A 23,619-nucleotide genomic window follows, 5' to 3' on the forward strand; every position below is an offset into this window, starting at 1 on the left:
AGCCTCGGCACACGGGTCAGCCCCGGTTGGTGATCAGGCTCCCGCCCTCCCGCCGGCCCCCCGGCTCCCGGCTTTCCCAGGCTCCCGGCGCGGTGAATGCCTCTTTCACCAGCAGTTCCCCTCTTCCCAAAAAAGCATCACCTTGCCAGCTCCCTTCCTCCCACCAGCTGCCAGGAAAATAAAAATTAGGGCAAGGAGAGGGAGCGAGAGAAAAGCCAATGAACTTGTTTCCAGCTTTTCCTTCGGATCAGCCGTCCAGCACCGGGAGAAAAATATTTCTCCTGTAAAAATATCCCCTCTCCGTGCAGGCTCCGAGCCCTTCGGCACCGGGACACTGGCCGGAGACGTGGGCTCAGCTCGGCAGCAGAGGATACTGTAAGTTGGGCTCTGCTTAAGCAGTTTCCTGGCTTTTTTTTTGTTTTGTTTTTGGGGGGGGGTGTGCCACGGTGTGGGGCTGAGCCCCTCTAGGGATGGGGGAGGAGGGTCGGGCAGGGGGCAGTTGGAAGGAGAAGGGTTTGGGGGGGGCGCAGGCTGCGAGGTGCGGGCAGGGTGGGCACCGGTGCCGTGCCCGTGCCGGTGGTGGCGGGTGGTGCTGGGCGCCGGCAGCCCCGGGGTGCACAAAGCCCCTTTGAGCAGCGCACAGAGGAGCTGCTCATCCCTCACCCGGCCCTCGGCCCCGGGACTGGCCCCCGGGGAGGGGAGCGGGACCCCGGCCCTGAACACCGGGGGAGGGTTAAGGGGGGGCTCGGGGCTCTGGGGTTGTGTGTCCCCACGGGTCGGGGACAGCCCCAGCCTGAGCCCTGACCCATGGGGAGCCCACAGCCCCCCCGGGATGGGCTGATCCCTGGCCAGCCCTGATGATGTGGGGTGCTGTGGGTAGCTGGAGGTGACACAGCTGTCCCACGTGGGGATGGGGGACTCACTCCCTCCCACCATGGGTGGTGGTGACACCCACGAAGCCACCAGACCCTGGTCCCCAGGGTGGCCGTGGGCAGGGCTGCTGCAGGGGCTGGGATGGAGAGTCTTGATGGGACCCGGTGGCACCCGATGGCACCTGGTGGCACCCGGTGGGCCCTGGTGGGCCCTGGCTGCCCTGCTGCCGAGGCCGGCTGGCCAGGCACAATACCATGGCCCCTCTCCTGAGCCGCCGCCGAAGCCCCTTTCCCAGCGCTGAGCGCCTTTGTCTCGCCTTTGTGATGGAAAGAGCCCCCCCTCCTAAATCACGGCCCTGACACCCCCATTGTCTCCTTCCCGGGGAGGTTTGAAACTTCCCCCCCCTCCTCCCGAGGTCAGGAATGTGGCCGGTTTCTATTGGGACGGAGGAGCAGGGCTGGGTGGGGGGCTGTGGGGTCACGCCGGCTCGGCGGGTCAACCCGAAAACAAAACCTTTTGAAATACCTACTCTCCATCACTGCCAACATTGTCCCCTGCCAGCGGGGGCCTGGCACGGCCCCTCGACGCCTCCAGCCCGGCCGCTGCCCACCCCAGCGGTCAGCATCTCGGGGGGGGGACACAGAAGGGTATTGTGCTGAAGGGGACAGCTTTGTTTTCGGTCACAGCTGCCCCGAGTTGGGACAGGGACCGACCTGCAGCCCCACTGCGGGGGGGAGAAGGGAGGGGATGGGAGTGCAGGGGTCAGCGCATCACGAGGGGGACCCATCCCATCGGGGTACCCCTCTGTTGCTGTCCCTCTGAGAAGGTGCAGTGCGGGGGATGGAGAGCAGCTCCCCATGGTCCCTGGGGTGAAGCCCCAGCAGGGTGCACGGCCTCTCCCTGCCCGGAGGGTTTGGGACAGCCTGGGCTTGGCCTCCTGCCTCAGTTTCCCCTTGCCGAGGGAGGTGTCCCTCTGCCACCTCCCAGGGCTGACGAGTGCCTGAGCTCCCCTTTGACACCCAGAGCCAGGGGACGCTGGCTCTGGGCTCTGCTGGCTCTGATGCTGACAGATGTGGCACAGTGTGGGGAAAAAAGGGACCATTCTGAGGCCCAGCTGGCCGCGCCACCCAGGAGGTCAGATTTTGTCTGCTATGTGGCTCGAACGTGGCTCCAAGCGCGGCGCTGAACTGCAGGTGGAGCAGAGCATCCCACACGCCCCCGGCTCTCCGCTCCCAGTGGGGCACCAGGAGGGGACCCCACGGAGGCTTCTCCTTCCCTGATGGTCGTAGCCCACCAGGAGCACCCCAGGCTGTCTCCCGAGGGGCCGAGGCACGGGGCAGACGCAGCGCAGCGGGCGCTGGGGCTGGTGACGTGTCTCTGCCCCATTTGTGGTGGCACAGATCTCCCTGTGTCCACCAGCTGGGATGGGGATGCTGCTCCTGCCAGCTTCCAGCTCCTCCAGCAGAGCGTCTCTTGGTGGGCCAAAATCCCCCCCGGGTGGCCAAAATCCCCCCAGGATAGCCAAAACCCCCCTGGATTTTTCTGGGTGGGAAGACCCATAGTTTTCGCCTGCCGCGGAAGCAGCCTGCCGAGGAGGGAAGCAGGACGGCGCCTGCGGATGCGATGGGTTTAGCAGAGACCTGGAAGGAAAACCCAGCTGGGAGGGGAGCGCCGGCCTCCTGAGCTACCCAACAGCTGGAGGGCGGTGAAAACATCTGGAACAGCTCAGGATGTGGGACTTGCAGGGACATTGGCGGGGTCACCGGCACTCCCTCGGGTCTGGGGTCCCCACTGGCTGTGTGGGCTCCGTGCCTCAGTTTCCCCACGTGGTTGTGAGGTTGGATGTGTTGGGGCAGGGGTCTGGAGGGGACAGAGTCACTCGGGCAGCGTCACGCTGTGGGAGCGGGGACCCTCGGGCGTAACCAGGGGCTCTACAGACCTGGGCAGCCATCTGGGCCCCTGGGAGGGGAATATTTTTCCTTGTGAAATAAATTTTTAAAAAATAGTTGGTGGCTGGGGGACTCATAAAATGCCCCAGCCACGCACATACACACAGAATCTCTGCATTTATATATACATATTTATATATTTGTTTTCTGCAACCAAACCTGAGCCTTTTAAAGCAGAAAAAATGTAACGTTTGAGGAACCTGGCGCTTTTCAAATGCTTTGTTGAAAACCCTAGAAAATTTAAAGGAAAGGGTGGAGAGAGGTGGGAGGTGGCCAAAAACCTCAGCCCTGGGTCCAAAAGCAGCTTTTTCCTGTAAAAAAAGAAAATGTACTGCTGGAAACATCCCACAGAGCTGTTGCCTGCCCAGCTCCGTGGGGATGGGAGGGCGCTTTTCCAGGCGGGATGCTTTCAGGCCTGACGCTGGCTCTGTGTTACAGGTATCACTACAGGTGTGTGGAGCTGTGGGGATGCCCTGAGTCCCGTGGAGACACCCTGAGTCCCATGGGGACACCCTGAGTCCCATGGGGACCTGCCACTCACCTGCCAGTCCTGCTCCTGGGCTAGCAGAGTGGTGGGGATGGAGGTGCAGCGTGGAGCCCGGTGCGTCGTCACCCCGAGGACCACACAGCGGGTGCCCTGGCAGGTAACCTCCATTTCTCCCTTCTCCCTGAGGTTCCTTGTGGGGTTTTTTAACCGTTGCATGGCCGAAACTGCTTGTAAAGTGTCAGCTGGCCCACAGCGGGCTCCATGGGTCCGTCATGAGCCCTGGGGCACTCAGGCTGCAGGGGGAAGGTGGGCTGCAAAGCCGGCTCCAAAGCCAGGGATAATTCTGACCTCACCTGGCAAAGGTGGGTGCAGGATGCTTCGTCCTTCTGCCAGTCCTGGCTCATCTGTGACACATTGCTTTGGTCCGTGCCTCAGTTTCCCCATGTCAGGGCACAGTGGTGACACCCCTGTTCTCTACCTGCCCCAGGGGTGGTGGGGCTGGGGATGGGAGGGATTTCCCCTCTCCGGTCCCTGAGCCCACAGCCGGGGCAGCCGTGGGTGTCCAGGGTGCTGGGACAGGGCTCCTGTGTCCCTGGGCCTGAGAACACGGTGGGGGTGGTTTTCTGGGAAAAAAATTGCTGGCAGCGTCCAGGTGCTGCCCTTGTTCACAGAGCTGCATCCCAGGGCTGGCCCCAGCCTGGGCTGGGGCACATCCAGGCTCAGGTCCCCCCAGCCCCAGTGCGGTGCAGGGTGTCAGGGCTCTGTGGGGTTTCATACCAGTCGGCAAGGTGGGAACTGCCCTGCTTGGCCTCTCTGGCATCCAGGCTGCTCAAAATCCTTGTAGGCAGCACTGAAATCCCTCTCTGCCATTCCCGGGTGCTGAGGGCAGGGCAGGGCTGTCTGAGACCCCCCGGAGAGGATGGAGGGATGTGGGGACACAGGGATGCAGGGATGAAGGAGAGAAGGGACGTGGGGATGTTGGGGTGAAGGGATGCAGGGATGGAGGAGGGAAGGGATGTGGGGATGTAAGTGTGAGGGGATGGAGGGGCAAAAGGATGTCGGGATGAAGAAGGGCGGGGATGCGGGGACACAGGGAGCAGGTTGTGGCTGCAAGGAGGGGATCAGATCCGGCCCTGACGGACCGCGGAGCCCTTGGCTGCCCACCGAGCCCGTACCCGGCGGCTCCCGGGGCCGGGAGGTGGCAGCAGCGGCCGGGCGCGGGGCCGGGCTGCGGGGGGGCCGATGCCGGCGGGTGGGTGTCCCCGCGGGACGGGGCCAGCCGTGGGCTCCGCGGACATCCCCGCAGCTCTGCGGCCCTTCCTCCGCCTTAATCCCCTCCCGGGCCGCGGGGCCGCGCTCGGGGGCTCCCGCGGAGGGCAGAGGGGCCGCTCCCCGCCCCGCTCTCCCGGCGGTGGCCGCACACGCGGGTGGGGTCCGGACACGGGCGGGGTCTGGACACAGGTGGGGTCCGGCTGTGCTCGGCTCCCGGGCTCCTGCCCCCCTCCCGCAGCTCCTCTGCATCGCCGGGGAGCTCCCAGCCGCGCTGGCACCGAGCCCTTCCCCGAAATACTTGTCTGAGCTCGGGCTGTAAACAGAGTTCTCCTCTCCTTCCAGCCGCTGCAGGGCTCCGTGTGCTCCCCTGTTCCCCCACCCTCTCTGTTGCTTCTTCCAGGTGCTGCTGGATTGTTCACCCCCCCCGCCGAAGCCTTGCCGGGGATCCCCCAGGAGCGGGGGAACGTGGGGAACCATCGAGAGCAGCCGCGGGTGGGTGCAGGTCTTGGCCACGCGTGGCCGCAGCCCCTCGCCACGGCTCGGGTGCCACCGCAGCCAGGGGTGCCCGGCCCCACTGGTGGGGTGCCCGGAGTTATTGCTCCCCAGGATGAGGCCTCCCCCCAGCCTGCGTTTGCTGCAGGAGCTGACGGCTGTATTTACGGATTTGGGTGGTTAACCAGCGATTTTGGCCAAATGTCCCAAAGGCCTCGGGGCTGCCTGTGGCTCGGACACGTTGCAGACACGCCTGGGGGGGGCTGCAGATGGTCAGTCATGGCGGGTGGCCTGGCTGGGACACGGCTCGGTGGGGTGGGCTGCTTTGGCCTGTGATGGGGGGAGCCATGAGCCCACCCAGCCACGACTCACCCTGGACACAAGCCCCCCCTCAGCCACAGGCCCCCCTGGCCATGATCCCCCCCCCGGCCACTAGTCCCCCTGACCACCAGCCCCCCCTGGCCATGATCCCCCGTGGCCACCAGCCCCCCCATCCACTTGCCCACCTGTCTGCTTGCCCACCACTCACCCACGCCGTGCCGGCCACCGCGGGGACCCGATCCCGGGCTGGCAGAGGGAACACGGGATGCGCAGGAGCATCCTCAGGGAAGGGGGAAGGGGGAGGGGGGACCGGGGGTACCCCCCCCCCCCCCCCCCCCCCCCCCGTCGCGACCTCTCGCCCCCCGCCCGTGGGCTGTTTACCGATCCCGGCTTTATTTAAAGTAAACCCGACCCAAACCCGCCTCCGGGGCTCACAGGGCGGCGGGGCCGGGCCGGGGGCGGGGGCTGGGGTGCGCTGAGCGCGGCGGGTCTCAGCCCGCCCCTTCCCCGCCCGCCGCCGCCGCCGCCATGGGCGCCGCGGGGCCGCTCTGCGCCTTGCTCCTGCTGCTGGGCACCGGCACCGGCACCGGGCCCGGGCCCGGGCCGGACCCCCCGAGGGTGGTGCTCGCCCTCTTGGCTCGGAACGCGCAGCACTCGCTGCCGCACTGCCTGGGAGCCCTGGAGCGCATGGATTATCCCGCGGGGAGCATCGCCCTGTGGTGAGGGAACGGGGGAGCCCGGGGGGAGCCGGGACCCCGCCTGGTGCGGGGGGTAACAGGGATCCGGGGGAAGGAGGGGGCTGTGGGGGGAACGGGGAACCCCGGGGGGAGGTGGGATGGTGGGGTCACAGGGAATCGGGGGGAATGGGGAGCCCCGGGGGAAGGAGGATGCTGGGGGGGGACACGGTACGGAACGGAGTTCCTGGGGGATAGGGGGGGACTGTGGGGGGAATGGGGAGCTGGGGGTTGTGGGGATCCAAAGGACAATGGGGGGAAGGGGAATTGGAGAGCTGGGGACAGTGAGGGGACTGGGGACTCGGGGTGATCATGAAATAACGAGGGCCTGGGGGGAGGGAACAGAGATCCGGGGGAATGGGGGCCTGCGGGGGAATGGGCACCCTGGGGGGACCCCCGGGAGGAACAGGGACCCAGGGGGACCCCGGAGGAACAGCCCCTCCCCACCCTCAGCCCAAAAGGGTGAGAGGGTGGCTCTGTCCCGGGTGTGGGACCCAGCAGGGACCCCAGAGGGACTGGGCACTACCCCACGGCGAGGGGGCAGGACCCCCACTTTTCCCCTCGCGAAGCTGTGGGGCTGGCGAGGGAAGGGATCCGTGGGCTCCGGGGGATTCTGCATTCTCAGGGACAGACTCTGCCTTCCCCCTCCCTGCAGGGCTCGGCCCCAGCCCCCCCTTCCCCAAAGACACTCCCCAAGCCCCCTTTTACCGTGCTGGGGGGGTGGGGGTGGCTGGGAGAGGAGCCCCCCCCGTCCTTCTTTCTCGCTCCGCCGCCGCCACCGTCTCTTGCCTGAGCTCGTCGGAAACTTTTCTGCAGCTGCTTTTGCGGGGAGCTGAGGCGGGGGGGTCCTGGCAGGGCTGGCCAGGCTGGGAGGGGGGGAGCTGCCAGCAGCGGAGGACTGGGGGCTCCTCGCCTTCGCCTCCCGCAGCCCCTGGGAGCCCCCGACCATGGGACTGTGCGAGGTGTTTCAAGAGCAGCTGCCTGTGGAGCTGGAGCTGGGGGGGCACAGGTCCCAGCTTGTCCCCTGCGTCCCAGGGGGTCCCTGTGGCACCAATGCCTGGGGGGCAACTCGGGGCTCTTTGACAGGTCGAGGGTGCTGGGGAGAGTGGGGACTTGGGGGTTGCCCCAGTGCAACGTGGGGCTCAGCCCCGTCTGTGCTGGGTCCCCGTGAACATTGTCACGAGGTCGGTGGGAGAGTTGGGGATGGCGGCTGTGCGTGGTGTGGCGAGGGGAAGTTTGGGGAGGGGGATTTTTGCTGCTTGTCAAGGCCTTTCCTCTGGCTGCCGGAGCTGAGGGGCACAGCGGGGTGCACAGGGGTGCTGTGGGGTGCAGCAGGGTGCACAGACAGGGGGACAAAGGTGCTGTTCATGGTGGGCAGCCATAGGGCTGGGATGGGGAGAGTACGGCTGGGGCTGCTGCCGGGCTGCAGGGATGGGGGGTGAGAGCTGCGGGACAACCCGACCGGCCGCAGCACCGGGAGAGAAATTACCCATGTGTGCTCCCCCTCCCGCCAGCGCAGCTTCGGTTCCTTCAAATTACAAGTTACGTTCCCAAGCGAGTGTTGCTGGCTCAGCCTCTTGGCCCCAGGAGGTCGTTCCTAGTGCGGGGAGGGGGCTGTGGTTGTCCCTTGAGGGTGGGGACCCCCAGAGGCTGACGTCCCCTCACCCCAGGTGTGCGACAGACCACAACTCGGACAACACGACAGCGATGCTGCAGGAGTGGCTGGGGGCGGTGGGGAAGGACTATCACTCGGTGGTCTGGAAGGTGCAGGAGGAGCCCAGGTGAGGCTGAGGGAGTGCTGAGGGGGGCAGGCATGGGCTGCGAGGGGCTCCCAGAGCAGCACCCTGCTCCCCAGCTGGGGACGGTGCCAGGCAGAGCTGGGCTGACTCAGCCGGCAGGCCTGCGGCGGCATGCACCGAGTTTGTGCGTTCCCAGCGAGCGGGGTTAACCCCTGCCTTTCCCCTGCCCAGCTCTTACCCCGACGAGCTCGGGCCCAAGCACTGGAGCGACAAACGCTACGAAAACCTGATGAGGCTGAAGCAGGAGGCTCTCGTCTACGCCCGGGAGCAGCGGGCAGACTACATCCTGGTAAGGGACATGTGGCACCGGCGGGGTGGGGGCTGAGGTGGGTGGCCCCGCACCTCCAGGACCTCTGCTGTCCCCCCAGTTTGTGGACACCGACAGCATCCTGACCAACAACCAGACCCTCAAGTTTCTCATGGCGCAGAACAAGTCGGTGGTGGCCCCCATGCTGGACTCGCAGACCTTCTACTCCAACTTCTGGTGTGGCATCACACCCCAGGTACATCCTCAGAGAACCCTGGGGAAGGGGATCCCCCCCTCCATGGCAGAAGAGCCCCCCATCATGGAGGCATCACGCCGGTGTGTCGCAGGGCTACTACCGCCGGACGGCTGACTACTTCCCCACCAAGAACCGGCAGCGGGTGGGCTGCTTCTCTGTCCCCATGGTCTACGCCACCTTCCTGATCGACCTGCGGAAGGAGGAGACGGCGCAGTTGGCTTTCTACCCGCCCCATCCCAACTACACCTGGGCCTTCGACGATATCATCGTCTTTGCCTACTCCTGCCAGGCGGCCGGTGAGGGCGGTGGGGGGGCCAAGGGTGAGCAGGGGGATTCGGGGGGGCTGTGGTGCTCACCCATCCCACCTGGCAGGCGCGGAGGTCCACGTGTGCAACCAGGAGCGCTTTGGCTACATCAACGTCCCCGTGAAGGCCCACCAGACGCTGGAGGATGATCATGCCAACTTTGTGCATCTCATGCTGGAGGCCATGGGTGAGCGCCTGTGGGTGTTGGGGTCCTGGAGGTGTTCCCAGCCCCAGGGGTGATGGGGACCTGGTGCCAGTCCCTGGGGCAGGGCTGTCGGCCCCAGTTCCCAGCCAGGGAGACCCTGGGCTCCACCGAAGGGGTGTCCCCTCTCTCCGCAGTGGATGGCCCCCCCATGCAGCGCTCCAGGCACATTTCCCTCCTCCCCAAGCCACTCACGAAAATGGGCTTTGATGAAGTAGGTGTCTCATGGACCCCCCATGTCCCCCTGTCTGCCCCTCTGGCTCCATTCATCCATGGCAAAGCCCACCATGGGTTTTGGCTGAGCCCCCTGTCCCGCATCCTGCAGTGGCTGGGCAGGCTGTGTCCCCCCCATAACAACATGCCCCCTTGGTGGGGCTCTCCCCTTCCTCCCCAGATCTTCCTCATCAACCTGGTGCGGAGGCCGGACCGGCGCCAGCGGATGCTGGCATCCCTGCGGGAGCTGGAGATCGCCCCGCGGGTGGTGGACGCCGTGGATGGGAGGTGACCCCACTCTGCCAGCCCTTCAGTGTCACCCTGGGGGTGGCTGGGGGGGGATGCCTCACTGATGCAGCCCCTCTTCTTGCAGCGCTCTCAACAGCAGCGACATCAAGGTGCTGGGGGTGGACCTGCTTCCTGGGTACTACGACCCCTTCTCCGGCCGCACACTCACGAAGGGCGAGGTCGGCTGCTTCCTCAGCCACTACAACATCTGGAAGGAGGTACGGGGCCGTGGGGGCCACGGGGTCCCTAAGGGCCACCAGCACGGGGCCTGGACCCTGTGAGCATCACCAGGTCTCTGGAGGGTCTGGGGAGAGAGGTGTCCTGCAGGGTCAGTGGACCCAGTATGACCTAGCATGGTGCTGGGATGGGTTTGTACCTCTGTCCCCTCCCCGCAGATTGTGTCCCAGGGGCTGGAGCGCTCGGTGGTCTTTGAGGACGACGTGCGCTTCGAGGCCGCCTTCCCGGCACGGCTGCGGTGGCTGATGGAGGAGCTGGAGGGGGCGCAGCAGGACTGGGATCTCATGTAGGTTCTGGGACCGGGGGAACACGGGGTGGGGGTCCGCAGGGCTGGCTCTCATGGCTCGCCGGCCACCCTGCAGCTACCTGGGGAGGAAGCAGGTGAACGCGGAGGATGAGGCGCCTGTGAAGGGGGTGCGAAACCTGGTGGTGGCTGGGTACTCGTACTGGACGCTGGCCTACGCCATCTCCCACCGTGGGGCACAGAAGCTGCTGGCTGCCGAGCCCCTCTCCAAAATGCTGCCGGTGGACGAGTTCCTGCCCATCATGTATGACAAGCACCCCAAGTAAGGAGCGAGGGGTGCAGGAGGGTGCTGGCGGAGCGGCACGGCCGTGCCAGCGAAGGAGCATGTGGTTCTTCTCTGCCGTCACCGTCCCACCCGGTCCCCCCCTCCCCGGCGTTACTCATGCTGGAGAAAACATCTGTAGCATGAGCTCATTCCCCCCCGACCGCTGCCTGGCTGCCAGCCGCTGGAAAATGGCCTCCTGCCAGCGCGGGGTGGGGGGACGGCAACAGGGACGGAGCTGGCGCTCGATGCTGGCCCTGCACAGGGGTCTTGGCCCCCTGGTGAGGCGGGAGCAGCCCCCTGTACCTCTGTTTTGGGGGGCTGTGTGGTCCCCTGCCCCTGGTTGTGGGTCTCAGCCCCATCTTGGGGCACTTCCATGTCCCTCTTCCCGGGCAGGGGGTCAGCAGTGAAGCTGTGTCTGGGGAGGGGGAGGCAATTTAGGGGGTGGGTGAGCGTTGGTGGCCGGGTGTCCTGGGGGAGAGGGAGGTGGGAAAGCCAGTGAGCAGAATGGCGAAACAGAGGGATTAGGCATGTAAAAGGGAGGCTGGAGGTGGACAGAGGGACGGATTAGTGCTCTGGATGTGAACCAGGAGCAGCTGGGAGCCCCATACTTGCCTGGATAACGGCACCAGACAGCTCTGGCCTGGGGCCAGCTGCGGCCGGGCCGGCGGGATGCTGTGCCGGAGACCCCCTCCGTGCCAGGGCCAGCCCCGTGCCACCAAGGCTGGTGGGGAGACAGGGGCCCCATCCCCTCCACAGTCCCTCCCCAGCCAGGCTCTGCAGGAAGCAGCAGCGGGGAGCAGCCCCCCAGCTCAGCTGCCTTCCCCAGACCCCCTCCCCAGTACCCCGTGTCCCTCCCCGGGTGGTCAGCATGGCTTTCCCAGCCCTTTTTTTAACACCGGGGCGTGCTCTGTGATCCAATTTCTCCTCGGGTCCACCCTGCTTTCCCCAGCGAGGATTACAAGCGGCACTTCGCCCCTCGCGACCTGCTGGTGTTTTCAGCTCACCCCCTCCTGGTTTATCCCACCCACTACGCTGGGGACAGCAACTGGTTGAGCGACACCGAGACCTCCACCATCTGGGATGACGATGCCAAGAAGACCGACTGGGCTGGCTCGCAGAAGACCCTGAGGGACTCACGGGGTGGTGCCGACCACCTCCGCTCCACTGCCCGCGATGAGCTCTGATGGTGAGCGGGGCCGTGGGACCCAGGTGTGTGGTGCTGGGGATGGGGGACAGATTGCTTGGGAAGCATCTCCCTGCGAGCGCCATGTTCAGATGTTTCCTGGATGCCTTGTTTCTCTTTGCCGTGTGGCAGCAGCTCTTCCCATCAGACTCAAAGCATTGGGAAAAAGAGACGAGATCTCTCCCAGGCAGGGGAAAGGATGGGGATGCAGGTGTCCCATGTGCACTGGAGGGCACCAGGAGTCTGGGTCCTGCTGCTCCTCAGCCCCTCAAGCAAGGAAGGGACAATGCTCCTTCGCCTCCTCCAAAGGTCACACTAGTTTGGGGAGAGCTTGGGGTATCTCACAGGGGAAAGTTTCACCCTGGCGCTGCTTGCTCCCTGCAAGAACTTGTCTCCCTGGGGCCGTGTCTCTGCGGAGCGGCCGTGCAGGCAGGCGAGAACTCGCACTCACTCGGCCCTGAGGCAGCACCGCCACGGTTAACGCCGGGTCAGACTTTCCCTGTCTGAGGTTGCTTGTGCTGGCAGCAGAGCCTTGTCGGGAGCAGCCAGACCGGGGGAGGCTGGAAAACAACCCTCCCACTGCCTCCACTGCAGGCGTGAACACGTCGGGGCTGCTCCTGCCTTGACCGCTAAGGTTTGTGTCCTTGCCTCCTAGGGATGACGGACCCAGCTGGGAGTGCTGCGGGCCAGTGGCCTGATCCTGCCTGCTCCCGTTTGAGAGATGCAGCTGCCCTGGACAGATCCCACCGGGATCCTTCAAATCTGCAGGTGGCAAATGCAGCCCAGGCAGGATTTGCCCCGGGGCTCCTGGCGGGCCCTTTCCCTGCCAGGTGGAGGGACCAGGGGAGCGCTGTGCTCCATCTCTGCTGAGGACACCTCTCCAGGACTGCCCTGAGCGATGCCAACTCTGCCATCTCCCACCAGCTTGGACTTTGGGGAGTGTTTTTCAGGCCAGGGGCTGATTCCTGTGGTGGCACATGTGGCCTCCTGCTGCTGACCGGGCTTGTCCCTCGCCTGTGCCATGTCTGGGCTGAAGCCCAGGGAGGATTAAAGCAGACTGTGTTTGAGCTGACGGGTGCTGGCTCTGCCCCACGTAACATCCCCAGGGCACTCCCCGCTGGGGTCACCTCGGAGCTGCAGTGGTGAGGGTCTGGCAGTTCCCAGTCGATTGCTTTGGGAATGAAATCTCTAATGGGGAAGGGAGGAAGGTGGAGTGGGAGAGGGAGGTTGGAGCTCTCCTTTGAGGTGGGTGGTATTTCCATGGAGTGCAGGTCTCCCGTGGGAATGCGGATGGGAATAACTTCCCTCACTGGTGTTAGGTTTGGCCTTGGGACTGAAAACCCGTCACCAGTTTGAGGACTGAGGTGTGCAGCCGAGTCCTGCTGGGCTCCGGCATCTGTCGCCTTTGTGGCCAGCTCTGGAGGAGGGTGTTTTGCTTTCCAAGAGTCCAGGCTTGTTTGGTGCTAAACCTCAGCTCCTCAGCAGCGTGACCTTTGGTTGAAAAACTGAGGGTTTTCTGGGGTGGAGGAGCAATTTTCTTAAAACCACTGCAATCAGCCCTCACCTGGATGCACTGGGGAGGTGTGAGCCCCCTGTCAGGCGCCCAGAGCTGCCACCTCTCTCCACCCAGGCCTGGCAGCTGGTTGCCCCTTTGGGCCCTGCAGCGGCTGCTGGCATTAGCCCCGGGACGGTGGGTTGCTGCTTTCACCCAGGGTCTGGGGGGCTGCACCCCTCTTCTCCCCACAGCTTGAGAAGGCAATGGAGCATGGGTGGAAGCCTCGGTAGCTGAGACCCACAGCGGGATGTCTGAGACCACCAAATGATCCAGGAGAGGATCATCTGGGGCAGGCTGAACAGCTACAGCAGGGACCTCCTGAAGGAGAACCTCCGGCTCCAGGGGATCATGAGGGACCTGAAGATCCGAGCGGATCTACTGGAGAACATGGAGGAGACAGCCAAGTGCATGCTGTGCAGCTGCAGGCTCCCAGGCAGTACGGCCACAGCGGGGTGCAGCGGTGGTGGCAGACTGGGGACACCTTTGCCTCCTTGCCTGTCCCCCAGTCACAGGTAGCCTCAATGCTACAGGAGGAGCTCAGGAGCTGGGGACAGAGCGGAGGAAGGTCTGGTGCCAGCTGGAGGAAGGAAGTCGCAGCAGCGTTGCGGTCCACGGGACCCAGCAAGGGTCCGGGTGCTTGTTCCAGTACCCGCTGGGATGTGGGCAAGGAGCTGCCAGTGCTGGGGCTCTCAGCTGCAAGAGGATGTGTCAGCAGAGCACCGTGACAGCGGGGAGACACCGCTCCCTGGGCTGCCCTCGCTACCAAGAGACCTGTAACGGGTCTGTAAAGAGGAGCCAGAACTCCTCTGGCTGTTGGAAGCTCCAGAGTTTTGGCATAAAACCACCTCACTCAAAAACGACGAGGCCAGCCCTGAGACTTCTCACTGCAGCTTGGTGGGAGCAGCCTGTGGGCACTGCTGAGCGATGAGATTCCGCTGTTTCTCAACACAGTGAAAGTGGTTTTGGACCCTGCAGAAGTCACTCCCATCGCTTCCCACTGGAAGCTTCCCCCCAGCCTGAGCTGGTGGAACCGGGATGGAAACATGGATTTGAGCTGCAGAGAGCCAGGGACTGCCCAAGTTCAGCTGGTGACGAGGGGCAGGAGCGGGGCAGAGCCAGGGCTGAGGGTTTATTTCAGTTCTGTGCCAAACTGCCCCACAAAGCCACCGCAGGGGCTTGAGTAGGACACGAGCTGCCCGCATCTGTGTGGGGACGGACCAGGGCTGCCCCAGTGCCTGGCCTGACTGCCCGGCAGGGCCAGCTCTGCTCTGCACCATGGTCACCCCGCCAAGCCCGCAGCACCCCAGCCATCGGTCACGCAGGTCCCCGGGGGTTCATGTCAGCCCCTGTCCCCTGGGTCCCCCGTGGGTGCTCTTCTCTGCAGGATGTGCTCCAGCAGGCAGGTCGCTGCCTGGGCCAGGACCTGCTCCAGCCTCTCCCGCTCCCCAGCATGGAATGGAGCCAAGACGTAGCTGGACACTGTCACTTCACCTTCTGGTCGCCCGATGCCGATCCTGAGCCGGGTCATCTCCTGGGGAGGAAGAAGGAGCTGGAGGAGCATCACCTCATGGACCCAGAGCTTGGGGCAAGGGGACAGCACTGAGAGTGGGGCTGGGCAGTAAGGGAGCGGCCCCGCATGTTTTCCAGGTGGTTTTGAGGGCCTGCTCCAAGAAACATGATTTTGGAAGAGGCTTTTGCTGGGCTGTGCTGAGATTCCGGGCTCCTGCCAGGCCTGGCAGAGCTGCTCGAGCTAATTGTTTCCATGTCCTCCACGGCGGCCAAACCGACATCAGCTCTCGGGGAAGGAGAAAAGGGGGGAGAGGAAAGGGAGCAGGGGCTTGTCTGGGTCGGGGGAGGGAGTCAGAAGAATTGGAGTGGGGGGACAAGAAGCCATGCACTGAGGTGGGGGTGGGATTGAGCCCCTTCCACCGAGGCCCACTCACATTGGAGTTCAAAGCACTGATGCAGGATCGGACCCCATTGTGTCCCCTTGGGAGAGAAGGAGAAAACCCAACATTAGTCTGTAAGAGACACCCCTGGCTGCTCCCTGGCATGGTCCTGAGGGTCTCTCACTGCAGGGACTTGGGGATGTGGCCCCAGTCAGGGGCTGCAGTCCCCATGACCTGGCTCTGCAGGAACATCCAGCCCTGGGGCTGAGAGCAGCTGGCGGGGGGGGAAGCAGGGCCGGGACAGCACGTTCTGTGCATCTTGGCTCTTGCTGCAGCTGGTGCACGTGGGACTGAGTGCTGGGGCCCAGTACCACCCCTGCCCTGTCCCACAGTGGAAGATTTCCTAGGTTAAATGTCTCGAGGCTGACCCAGGAGCTGGCGCTGGGGCAGGCAGAGCAGAGGCACGGTGCTATAAAAAGCCCATGTGGTGCAGCTGATGGGCTGGATCCAGCCCACAGACGCTTCCAGGAGGCTCCTGGCGCTTCCTGCCAGGGCAGGCACTGGGATTCCGCCCAAACAGCCAGCTGTTGCCTCTGCAGCTGGGATTGAGCCCAGGGCTGATGCTGGGGCTGAAAACACCGCCAGGCTGGTGGGATGGGGCCAGGAACGGCCCACGTGCCTGTAAGGGCATGGCAAGGCCTCAAACCAGCTGACACAACCGGAGAGCTGAGGCCAACCCATACCTTGCGCTGCCTCCCAGCTTGATCGCCACGGTGCCCTGGGCCTTGTCCAGGTCGTCATGAACCAGGTAAATGTCTTCTGGGAGGAGGTTGTAGATGTCAGCTTTGGAAAAAAGAAATAAAACCCCAGAAATGAGGGGGAGATGGGCTCACCAGGCCCTGACCCTGCAGAGCGGGGCTGCAGGGACCCGTGCCGGGCAAGGGGGGCCTGGTGGCACAGCAGGTGCTGGGAGTGACCGCGCTGCTCACCGGCACTGGCGATGCTGAGCCCATTGAGATTCATGAGCCTCCGCGGCTTCAGCAGCACCAGCTCCAGGCCGCGGGCCACGGCCAGGGCCATGTCGGCACAGCACCGCCTGTCCACTCGCCAACCCTCGGCCACCGCCAGCTGCCGGGCCAGCCGGTCCAGCACCTCCATGCCCACGCTGTGCCGTGTCCCCCGCAGCCCATAGTTGCCCAGACCGGCCACCTGTCCCCCGGACATCAACAGGGTTCTGCTGGCCACGCCTGGCCCCTCCACCGCCCAATTCCCCCCACCCCAGCACCCCTCAGACCTTCTCCTTACAGAACTGACCCCCCTCGGCCTTCATCCCCTCGGACCTGATCTCCCCGATCTCCCCCTCACAGCCTCAGCCCCCCCCTCTCCCCCTCAGCCCCCATGTGTCCCTCACAGCCCCCATGTGTCCCTCACAGCCCCTCTCCTCCCTCACAGCCCCCATGTGTCCCTCACAGCCCCTCTCCCCCCTCACAGCCCCTCTCCCCCCACCATGACGCGCGGCCCCGCCCGCCTGAGCAGCGGTCGCGCGCGCCCCGCCAGCTCCGCCGCCAGCATCACGCCGCGTCCTCCCCTTCCTGCGTGACGTCATGCCCGCGCGACGCCCACAGCCCGGCGACACCCCGCCTCGCCTCTCGCCGCCATCTTGCTTACGGGCAGCACCGCCATCTTGCTTTCGGGCGGCGGAGCGGGGCCGGGGCGGTGGCGAGGGGCGGTGGCGAGGGGCGGGCCGCGCCCCTCCCATGCAGCGGCCGCCGCCGTGGTAAATCCCCGCGCTCGGCTGGCCGTGGCCCCGGCGGGAGCGGGATGGAGGCTGGGGGGGCTCTTAGCCACGGCCGTACTGGGGGAGCGCTGGGAGAGGGGTCTCGGGCCCGGCCGGTGTCTGTGCGGTGCAGCGGGGTCCCTGCCCGCAGCTGTGCGGGGCAGGGTGCGGCAGCAGTAAGTGCCCAGGGCAGTGCCCCGTGTTTTATGTGTTCATGCCTGTTATGTTCCCACTCACACCGTCCTTAGCAGCAGCCTTTGGGGTACGGCTGGGTGGGGGGGGATATGTGACCCCTCACCTTCCCCGGGTGGCTCTCGGCCCTGCGGGTGGAGCAGAGCTTTCTCACAGTCCCCCAGTCCAGCAGCATGTCACTGGGCTTTGCTCACAACTCTTTCCTGGATTTCTGTGGCCAGTGGGAGGAAGCCATCACCTGCTATTCCAAAGCCATCAGCCTGGATCCACGGAGGGTAAGGGGTCCCCAGAGGGCTATAGATACACTGGGCTAGGAGCTGGAGAAGGGAAGCAGCATTGTTAAGGCTGTCTCTCATGCTGGCATCTGGCTTCAGGATGCTGTTAACCTCTTGCTAAGCTGATCCCGGGCAGCTTGAGCAAGGCTGGGCTGAGCCAGCATGGGCTGAGGGTTGTCTGTGGTGCAGGCAGAGCTGTATGAGCAGCAGGCAGAGGCCTTCCTCCAGCTCTGTGACTTTCAGTTGGCCGTGCTGGACTTCGGGAAGGTGCTCACGCTGGTGCCTGCACGGGAGCAGCTCTGCCTGGCTCACCTGTCCCTTGTCCTTGACCTGCAGTTCAGCCACCATTCCCCACCCCTGTCTGCAGCCCCAGCCTGTGGCCAGGCTGACAGGACTTCCCTGCAAGGCTGAAGTGTGCTCAACCAGGAGCTCTATTGTGAGGCCCGGGAGGCCTGCACACAAGCAGTTGAGCTGCAGCCTCACCTTTTGCCAGAGAGAGTAAAGCCAGGGTAGCATTAGGCTGTCCAGCTGGGCTGGTCCTGCTGTGGGCTGCTTCCAGCCTTGCCTGTCTCCCCTTGCAGTATCACGTGTTTTGTGGCCCTCAAGTTCCTAGAGTACCTCTGGAAGCTCAATAGAGACCTGGAGGAGGATATGAAGACCCCTGATCTGTACATGCTCTGCATCTTTCTACAAACACTTTGGACAGGTATGGCTGTTCCAGTTCCTGACAGGCCCTGCTGCCCGTCCTGGAGGCTGGGGATGCGCTGGGAAGAGCCAGGCTCTGAGGGTACCTGGCCTCCCCAGGCAGCTGGCCCTGTGCCACCAGGATGGAGCCGCCCAGGCCCTGAGACAGAAGCTGATGCAAGGAGGCCAGGAAGCCAAGGCCGAGGCGGTGGCCAAGGCCCTGTGCAGGGCCCTGCTCAAGATCAGCTTCGCCATTGAGAGCGACCCCTTGACCGCTGAATTCTTCACACTCAGTTGGTGAGAGTGTCACCGTGGCCAGTCGGCCCCACTGGCCTCAGAGCTCTCCTGCCTCTGTCCTTGCAACACAGGGTGACCCTCCTGACAGCTCAAGGACTTCAGTGCAGTCTGTGAGCTAGGGTGAGGGAGTTGGGTGCCCCGGGGGGCTCAGAGGCCCAGTAGCACCACCGCACCCGCCCGACCCCTCACCTCAGTCCCAGCTCCCCACGTGCGGGGCCACCAGGCAGCCTTCACAAAGCAGCTCTCCCCGGGCAGGAGGTGACCCAGCTCCCACCTCCTGTCGTGCTGGCACTAGCCCTGCCAACGTGGCTGTGGGACCCAGAGATGTGCTTTGCAGCAGGGGGGGAAGTGCTGCTGGGGCAGAGAGACCCAGTGCCCTTCCTGGACCCATGCTGGCTCCTCTGCGGGGGATGTCCGGCCCCACTACTGCTGCTTCGCCTCCTCCCCAGGGAAAAGTTGCTGTCTTGTTTCTGGCTGCTGCCTTGTTTCCAGTTAGCAAATCAGAGCATCAGCTCTGTGCTGCTAAATCCCCAAAGTCCCATCACATCAGGCAGCTGTTCCCATGCAACTGCAAATTTTCCAAGTCCTTCTGCACTAGCTGCAGCCAGGAATCCAAGTAAAAGGCTCTTCTCCAACCATTTATTTCATAAAAGATTTATTTTAAAATTAGAAATGCATAACATTTTTGGAAGAGGCATTATTTTGGGGTCTGTGTCTGGGCCAAGTCCTGGGCAGCATTTGGGTGGTGTCTCAAATTGCTGTCCCCAAACTCTGGCCCTGGAGCTGGAATGGTCCCAAGGGTTGGCAGTTCATTTCAGCACAGGGCCTGATCAGAGCATCTGAAGCTCTGAGAAGCATCCCTGGCCCCATCCCTCGGGCAGTCTGTTCCTAGAGAGTGAATGATTCTCGTTCCTCTGACCTGTTCCCTCATCACTGACTGCACCAAGATTAAAACCTGGGCAAAGGCCAGTGGTGCTGTGCACCCCATGCTTGGCAGTGTGGAGCGCTAATCCTAAATTGTCCCCAGGTCCCCTGTCGATAAGTGACACTCCCCAGAAGTGGAATGGATGCTGACTCAGCCAAAGCCTGCAAGGTCTGACCAGCAGAAGGATGTACAAGAGGCTCAACAGCTCATAGCACCAACTCTCAGCCTGATGTAGGAATCATCATGGAATAAAAGGAATTTTCAAAACCTTTACAGGCACCATGGGCTCCCCTGGAGGTAGGACTGAAATTTTTCACAGCTGCTACAACAAGCAAGAAGCCTTTGTTGCTGTTGTTGTTTTCCTGGTTTGCTACAGGGAAATCCTTTGGTCCTTAGGGGAAAGATGGACAAGGGGGTGGTCGGAAGAACCTGGTTCTTGGCAGATCAGGTGATGCCATCTTCCGTTACCCCCTGACACTTGTTGATGGTGAAGCTGGTCCCTACCAGCACCTATTCACAGTGAAAGGAAGCTGGAAACAAACTGGCTCTAAGACTTCTTTGAAAAGAAAACTTCGCTGCAATGTTGAAGGTGTCCACAGGCCAGCGCTGCAGGAGTCAGCACCAGCACTGTCATGTTGTACCAAGGAGTTGAGGCACAGCCATTCTTAAAGACGTTTTAAAAAACTTAAAATGCTGTAGGAAAGAAATATTCTTCTGTGGGCTCACAATCTTGATGTGCTGGATTATCAATAGCTGCCAGCAGAGGGGAGAGCTGCAGGTGGGTGCTGCTGACAGGGTGAGGAACACGCCTGCTGCTGCAGGCCCTCTTAGCATCTCAGCCTTGTCGTCACACGTGTCTTGGGTGGGAGCCAAGCCGGTTGTATCCACTCTCACCTGGCCAAGGGGAAATCAGTAAAGTGCTTTAAATCACATCACTTGTACTCGGTCCTGCAGCTGCATCCTGCAGCGGCCTCCTCAGCGCTGGAGAGACGAGCTGAGCGGGAGAGTGCGGGGGCCGCCGAGAGGGAACACGCAGGTCCCGTGGCTCATCCTGCCAGCCCCAGGCTCTGTCGCTTTACAGCTCCACACAGATCCCTATGGATCTGAGCAAGGCCCTTGCCAGGGACTAGAAGAAAAAACTGATCCGAGAGGTCACTGTTTTGCAGCCTGTTGACGAGAATATTTTCTCTTCTTCAGGGAAGTAGGGGATGCTGTCAGCCACCTCCTGGACAACACCTGGCCGGACTTCAAGGCCTTGCTGGACCAGTTCGCTGATAACACACTGCTTTACATGGTGGTGCTTCAGCGGGAGGAAGGGCACCACAAAATCAATGAGATGTTCGTTAATGATCCCAGACTTCCAGAATCCACCTGCAAAAGAAAAGACAGGTTTTACCTTCAGAGAGCCTCTGCAGTCCCCAGAATTCAAAGAGCTGCTTTGTGCAAAGCTAAAATACTCAGCTGAAGACAGATCTGCTCCAGTTTTGTATAAGGAGAGAGTTGAACCCATCAATTGTCTCCTCCTTTTCCCCCCAGTAGACTTGTTCTCCAGGAATGGGGATAATTTATCTTGACTAGTCAGAATGTGTGCCCTGCTCCCTGTGACAAGGGCAAAGCAAGGAGGACCAGGCAGGTAGTGGGGAGCGGTACGTCTCGGTGCCTTTCCAGTGAGCATGCTGTGCTGTCTGCCATCCCCCAGCTGTGAATACGCTTTGTTGCCAAAGAACTTTGCTAAATGCGGCAACAGGTCTGCTGGCTTGGAAGGCTGAGCTATTCCTTCCCTTTGTCAAGAAAACTTGAGGGAATGGCAGTTCCCTTCCCTCAAAAGCCCCTCGTCACTTTCTGGCTGCCTGGGAGGTGGCAAGCGGTGTTGGTGGCTGCCTGGGACAAGCCTGGCTCCCTCTGCCAGGCTCTGGCCCTGCAGGAAAGGCTCCACTCCACGTACTCACTCTGAGGGTTTTCAAACACGGCTTTGGAGATGGCCGGCGCCAGGTCCTGCAGGCTGATCTCCTCCCGGTCCTTGCGGGCACGCCAGAGATCCAGCGTCATTTCGTTGATCTGCTCCCCCCCTGCGTTGCTACACAAGAATGAGATCCTATTTAGCGTGTATCTGGGAAAATGGTGCTGCAGGACAGAGGTGGCACCTGACACCCTCCAGCCCGCCAGGATCTCCCAGCTGCCTGGCCCAAAAAGACTCCTGTAAAGGCAACCACACAACAGGAACTGGAGAGCTTTTTCAGACTCTGTGGGTCTGTATTCCCAATGAAATAGTGTCTCTTGGTATTTGTAGAGGCTAAAGACTAGGAGAAGAAGCAAAACAAGTGTGTGCTCTGAAGTAGGTATGACCTCTGCCCAAACGAGAAGCGGTGTGCTGGGAGGCCCCGAGGTCCTCTCTTACCTTATGAAGATGAAGATCGCTTTGCGGTAGTTGGTCCCGTACACAACCCACGAGGGTCCCAGGAACGGTATGATCACATCGATCAGGCCCGGGTGCATCTTGTCCATCTCATCAAAGAGAAAGGCCGACCGTCCACATTTTGTCAAGTTCCCTTGGATCCAGCGCTTCAGACTTTCCTAGGAAAAAAACCCACCAAGCTGTAAGGCAGCGAGATACCGAGGGTGGCTCAAGCTACCCCAGAGCAAAGGCTGAAGCCTGAGCTCAAGCAGTGCTGAAGGTGCTGAAAGCAGCTTGTCCCTGCACAGTATCACCTACTCAGCAGGGACAGCCAGCACTGGGGAGGCCTCCTTTATCCTGGGGTTCACACAGTGGCTGTTACCAGCTTTATTAGCCCACTGTAGATCTTTTATCACAGATCTAAAGAAGGAGGCAGCAACCTAAAGCTGGGGATTCAGACTCCTGCAGTTCCCCACGTTCTTCTCTTCCACAGTGTATCTACGCAGTTCCCAGCTACTGTGTGCTTTTTGCCAGCTCCTGTCCTGGCGCACAAACATGTGCCTGCATTGACCCAGAAAAGCTTTGGCTCTTCACCACAGCTGAAGTTACTTCAGTGTACATACCAGCCCACACAAAAATACTCGTGTCGCCTAGGGGCATGTATAAATCCTAACCGAAACACTTCACCCAGTATGGGTTTTACCTTCCTTGGAGTATTTATACTAAGGACACAATACAACAAATAACTTATTCAAACACCCAGAAAGCAGCTAACCTTCATATTTTGATTCCTTCCCTTGCTCAGCTTTAAGAGACAGACTGGCACGGTTAAGAGTCTAGAGCTGCTGTTCAGGAGCTGCTTGCTCTGTGAGGAGAGGATTACAAATCTAGCGATACGCAGCCATCAAGCTGTTTGGAAAGCAATGGGAGAATTTTAGTGCCTTTCATCTAAGCAAAGCACTTTTGTTTGTGCGTTCAAAGGACTGTGTAAATATTTAAGGAATGAGAACATGATCACAGCAAGGACTGCTGTGGGGAAGACAAAAGTGATAACTGGAGTATATCAGAGTTACTAGTGGAGCTTTCAGCCAGTGTGTGGAGCCACTCACTCAGCTGTGTTTGAGAGGGTAAAACAAAGAGCTTTTATTCCTACTGCACTTCAGGAAACAGCCTGAATGCGTATGTACTGAGGATCAAGATGAACATAACCAAAAAAAACCCCAATCAAGCAGTACTGTGCTGAGAGGTGTCCCTTACCTTGTACTGCTCGATCCGCTCAGCGTGGGGGAAGTGCACTATCGGAGAGAACTGGTGAACGTAGGGGCTCTGGAGTCCGCCCTGGAAGAGGTAGCGGACGATCATGGAGCTCACGTAAGTTTTGCCTGTTCCAGTCGAGCCATGGAAGGACATCACGAGGGGTTTCACCGGACTCCGGTTCTCCAGGAACTCCCTCACTCCCTTCATCACCTGTTGCCTCACCAGGGGCTGCCCCACCAGATTCATGGCCAAGTCACACTCCAGACCTGAAGCAAAGTCAAATCACGGCTCAGAACACGCAGGCTGAAACAGCTCTCGTCTCCCGCACTGCGGCCGGCCCGTCTCTGAGAGCTGCTCCCTCGGCCCTCCCTGTCAGCCCGCCCAGGCTGCGGAGCGGCCCCGCTCCAGGGACGGCCCCCGGGGGAGCGGCTCCTGGAGACGCCCTGGCCGCCGGGACCCCCCGGCCCCCTCGGAGTGCCCGTCCTCAGAGGCTCCCCGGGCCCCCGCGCCTCAGCGGCGGCCTCTCTCCCCGCCGCGGCCCGCCGCCCCCGCTGACCGCGCAGGTCGGGCCCGAAGCCGCACTCGCAGTCCTCCAAGAAGCCGCAGCGCAGCGCCCACAGGTCCCAGGCGGCGGCGGGGCGGGCGGCGGCCGCCAGCAGCAGCAGCAGGGACAGGGCCGGGGCCGCCGCCGCCGCTCCGGGGGCCATGGCGGCCGCCGCTCCGGCCCCGCCCGCACTACAGCTCCCGGCGTGCTCCGCGCGGGGGCGGGGCCACGGGGGAAGCGGGCGTGGTTGTGCCGCGCGGAGGCGGGGCCTGGGCCGTGTTGCCCCGCCCCCCGCGGGCGGGGCCGGCGCTCCGGGCCCCCGGTGCCCCCTTGCGGAGCGGGGTCAGGGCAGCCCCAGCCAAGGGGTCTGGGGCCACGCAGGGCTGGGTCCGCCCCACCGGC

At 62.6% G+C, this 23,619-nt stretch overlaps 3 protein-coding genes across 7 annotated transcripts; 1 reads left to right on the plus strand and 2 right to left on the minus strand.

Moving 5' to 3' along the window:
• The first annotated feature begins 308 nt into the window (after positions 1–308).
• On the plus strand, positions 309–13,779 carry CERCAM (cerebral endothelial cell adhesion molecule). 3 transcript variants are annotated; one of them, XM_074923523.1, is made up of 15 exons: positions 309–375; positions 3,261–3,466; positions 4,982–5,073; positions 7,799–7,909; positions 8,099–8,216; positions 8,296–8,430; positions 8,522–8,726; positions 8,803–8,922; positions 9,075–9,151; positions 9,332–9,438; positions 9,524–9,656; positions 9,834–9,961; positions 10,038–10,241; positions 11,194–11,430; positions 12,083–13,779. In XM_074923523.1, the coding sequence occupies exons 2-14, from the start codon at positions 3,401–3,403 to the stop codon at positions 11,426–11,428; spliced, it is 1,731 nt and encodes a 576-aa protein (XP_074779624.1). In that variant the 5' UTR covers positions 309–375; positions 3,261–3,400; the 3' UTR covers positions 11,429–11,430; positions 12,083–13,779. The 3 variants fall into 3 exon arrangements, with proteins under 3 accessions (XP_074779624.1, XP_074779623.1, XP_074779622.1); XM_074923522.1 differs by lacking the exons at positions 309–375; positions 3,261–3,466; positions 4,982–5,073 and adding an exon at positions 5,923–6,113 and having other exon boundaries at positions 11,194–11,453; XM_074923521.1 differs by lacking the exons at positions 309–375; positions 3,261–3,466; positions 4,982–5,073 and adding an exon at positions 5,923–6,113 and having other exon boundaries at positions 12,083–12,846.
• A 304-nt stretch (positions 13,780–14,083) lies between these two features.
• Positions 14,084–16,458, minus strand: PTRH1 (peptidyl-tRNA hydrolase 1 homolog). Its single transcript, XM_074923524.1, is given in 7 exon segments — positions 14,084–14,513; positions 14,926–14,971; positions 15,300–15,331; positions 15,334–15,517; positions 15,615–15,714; positions 15,861–16,080; positions 16,378–16,458. Coding segments are annotated over 7 exon segments (840 nt in total). The 5' UTR covers positions 16,444–16,458; the 3' UTR covers positions 14,084–14,321.
• A 2,276-nt stretch (positions 16,459–18,734) lies between these two features.
• Positions 18,735–23,488, minus strand: TOR2A (torsin family 2 member A). Of its 3 annotated transcripts, none has more exons than XM_074923530.1 (5): positions 23,230–23,488; positions 22,674–22,939; positions 21,420–21,595; positions 20,971–21,098; positions 18,735–20,392 (listed from the first exon to the last, which is right to left on the minus strand). In XM_074923530.1, the coding sequence occupies exons 1-5, from the start codon at positions 23,378–23,380 to the stop codon at positions 20,148–20,150; spliced, it is 966 nt and encodes a 321-aa protein (XP_074779631.1). In that variant the 5' UTR covers positions 23,381–23,488; the 3' UTR covers positions 18,735–20,147. The 3 variants fall into 3 exon arrangements, with proteins under 3 accessions (XP_074779631.1, XP_074779632.1, XP_074779633.1); XM_074923531.1 differs by having other exon boundaries at positions 23,256–23,350; XM_074923532.1 differs by lacking the exon at positions 23,230–23,488 and adding an exon at positions 22,192–22,325 and having other exon boundaries at positions 22,674–22,805.
• Positions 23,489–23,619: the final 131 nt, after the last annotated feature.

The sequence above is a fragment of the Athene noctua genome, chromosome 20, assembly GCF_965140245.1.
Source record: "Athene noctua chromosome 20, bAthNoc1.hap1.1, whole genome shotgun sequence".
Taxonomy (NCBI): Eukaryota; Metazoa; Chordata; class Aves; order Strigiformes; family Strigidae; genus Athene; species Athene noctua.